This window comes from Sciurus vulgaris, assembly GCF_902686455.1.
Source record: "Sciurus vulgaris genome assembly, chromosome: 11".
NCBI classification, from domain to species: Eukaryota; Metazoa; Chordata; class Mammalia; order Rodentia; family Sciuridae; genus Sciurus; species Sciurus vulgaris.
In genome coordinates, this window is record NC_136472.1 from 24,951,738 (window position 1) to 24,954,101 (window position 2,364).

General features: G+C 38.1%; 1 protein-coding gene across 1 annotated transcript; it reads right to left on the reverse strand.

Annotated features, from left to right (window-relative positions):
• Positions 1-1,167: 1,167 nt before the first annotated feature.
• LOC306639235 (olfactory receptor 4C15-like) lies at positions 1,168-2,106 on the reverse strand (the record flags this gene model as incomplete). The annotated part of the gene is made up of 1 exon (XM_079102631.1): positions 1,168-2,106. Exon 1 carries the CDS (start codon positions 2,101-2,103, stop codon positions 1,168-1,170), a length of 936 nt encoding a protein of 311 aa, XP_078958757.1. The 5' UTR covers positions 2,104-2,106.
• Positions 2,107-2,364: the final 258 nt, after the last annotated feature.

Consider the following 2,364-nt stretch of genomic DNA (forward strand, 5'->3'; position numbering starts at 1 on the left):
TTATTCTGGAGAAGAAAGGTATTATCATTAACTCTTTTACTTTGGGCATGGCAAAGGAAAAAAATAGAAAGATTTAGTACTTTTCCCACCATAAACAATAGGTGTTTTATTAGTGTTGATGGGCTAGGGAAACTGAACAATATTACTACTGTAAATACATTTATTCCAGAAACCACATTGCAACCTCACATCAACCAGTCTTCACTGTGAGACTGACATATAAAACTGTATAAATTTGAATGATCTCCTTATTGATACTTGTTGAAATAAGTGTGTTTTAACTTGGGTACAGAAAACCACAAAAATTAAAATACCAAATCAATTGAAATATTTCCTTCTTTTAAAGTTCCTATTTCTCTCTGGTGTCTCTGAACTTCCTCTTTAGCACTGGGAGGAGTCTGCTCTCTACCTTCACAAATTGGTCCTGGGTTTTTTGGTTATGCCTTACATATGTCAATTCCCTTTGATTGTACTTGAATAAGAAATACTCATTGTTGAGTCCCACATGAAATCTGCCTCCCCTTGCTCTCCAGAGTTGATTGATATGAGGTGGTGCTGACTGAAGAGGAACTCACCTTAGGCAGGCAGCTCTGGGCCCTCAGGGTCTACCTGTCATGAAATTCAAGAATGACTAAACCTGTAGAGATGGAAATGGACCCACCTTAAAGAACAGGATTGCAGAAAACAGGAAACCTACAATCAAAATTCCACTAATGTTCTTCTAAAGGCCCCTCCTGAGCTCAGTTTGGTCTTCCTCCAGCATCACTGAGATTAATGAGTTAAATAAAAATTTTTTATCAATTGAAATACTTTGAATAAGTATCTGTCTCTAAATTCTAAGATACTTTTGTCATCCCTCCACAAATTTTCTCAAAGCATGGAGACAGTGGCCAACAATCTGAAAAGTATTTTTTCTTTCCATTTAAAAATATTTATTCTAATTAAGCATAAAATTCAATAATCTTCAGTCTACATAAAAAGATGTTGACTTGCCAGCTTGAATAGATGCTTGATAAGATAGTGAAAACATCATCTCTGATCCCACACTAATGACATTTCTATAGAATTGTTACCACTGTAGAGATAATTAGGGTTCCATCAATATTTTTGTATAGGACCATTTGGAATTTGTTATTCATTGTATTGTTTTTATAAAGTTTGATGATTTTATTTTTCATCAGAATCCACCACCAAACACTTCCACACTTTCCTAATGGCATTTTTCATTTCCATATTCCTAAAAGTATAAATCAAAGGATTGAGCAAGGGGGTTAGCATGGTGTAAAATATTGCGACCATTTTGTCAAAGGAAAAGGCAGATGGAGGCCGTGCATATGTAAATATGCATGGAACAAAGAACAAAACCACAACAGCAATGTGAGATCCACAGGTGGACAGAGCTTTCCTCCTCCCTTCAGAATTGAGTGTTCTCAGAGAGAGCAAGATGACACCATAGGAGACAAGCAACATGGTGAATATTATAATACAGATAAGCCCACTGTTGGCAACCACAAAAAGTCCAAAGATGTGGGTGTCGGTACAGGCCAGCTCCAGTAATGGGTACAAGTCACATAAGAAATGATCAATGACATTAGGGCCACAAAAGGGCAGCTGGAAAGTAAACAGAATCTGGATGATGGAATGCAAGAAGCCCCCTGTCCAGGCCACCCCCACCAGAATGCCACAGAGCCTCCAGTTCATGATGGAAGAGTAGTGCAAGGGCCTGCAAATGGCCACATAGCGGTCATAGGCCATGGATGTAAGGACAATCACCTCTGCTCCACCAAAGAAGTGTTCTGCAAAAAGTTGAATCATGCATCCTTTATAAGAGATGGTTTTTCTCCTATAGAGTAAATCCACAATCATCTTTGGGGCCATGGCAGAGGAGAAGCAGGCATCCAGGAAAGACAGAAATGCTAAGAAGAAGTACATGGGGGAGCCCAGCAGTGCAGGGCTGCAGACAATGGTCACTACAATTAGCATGTTGCCCCCAATAGTCACAATGTAGACCAACAAAAACACAAAAAATGCTATTTTCTGAATAGTAGGATTCTGTGAAAGCCCAAGGAGGACAAATTCAGTTATGAAGCTCTGATTATGCATGATTTCTGAGAATAAAAGTATTCTAATAAAAGATGTTTCCACTCTAAGATAAGGTTTTCTGTTAATCTGCAATTATGATAAGGAAACGTTTTCTTCAGACCAGTTTATAATTTTGTGATTCTCAATGGTTTGGTGAACCCAGATGAAAAATTATCTTTCATGCTTCTTTTGTCACTGAGAACACAAATTAAGTCATTTTCTGAGGGTGGAAATTGGAGATCAGGCAGACTTAAGGTGGAGATGAATCTTTGAGGACTAAAA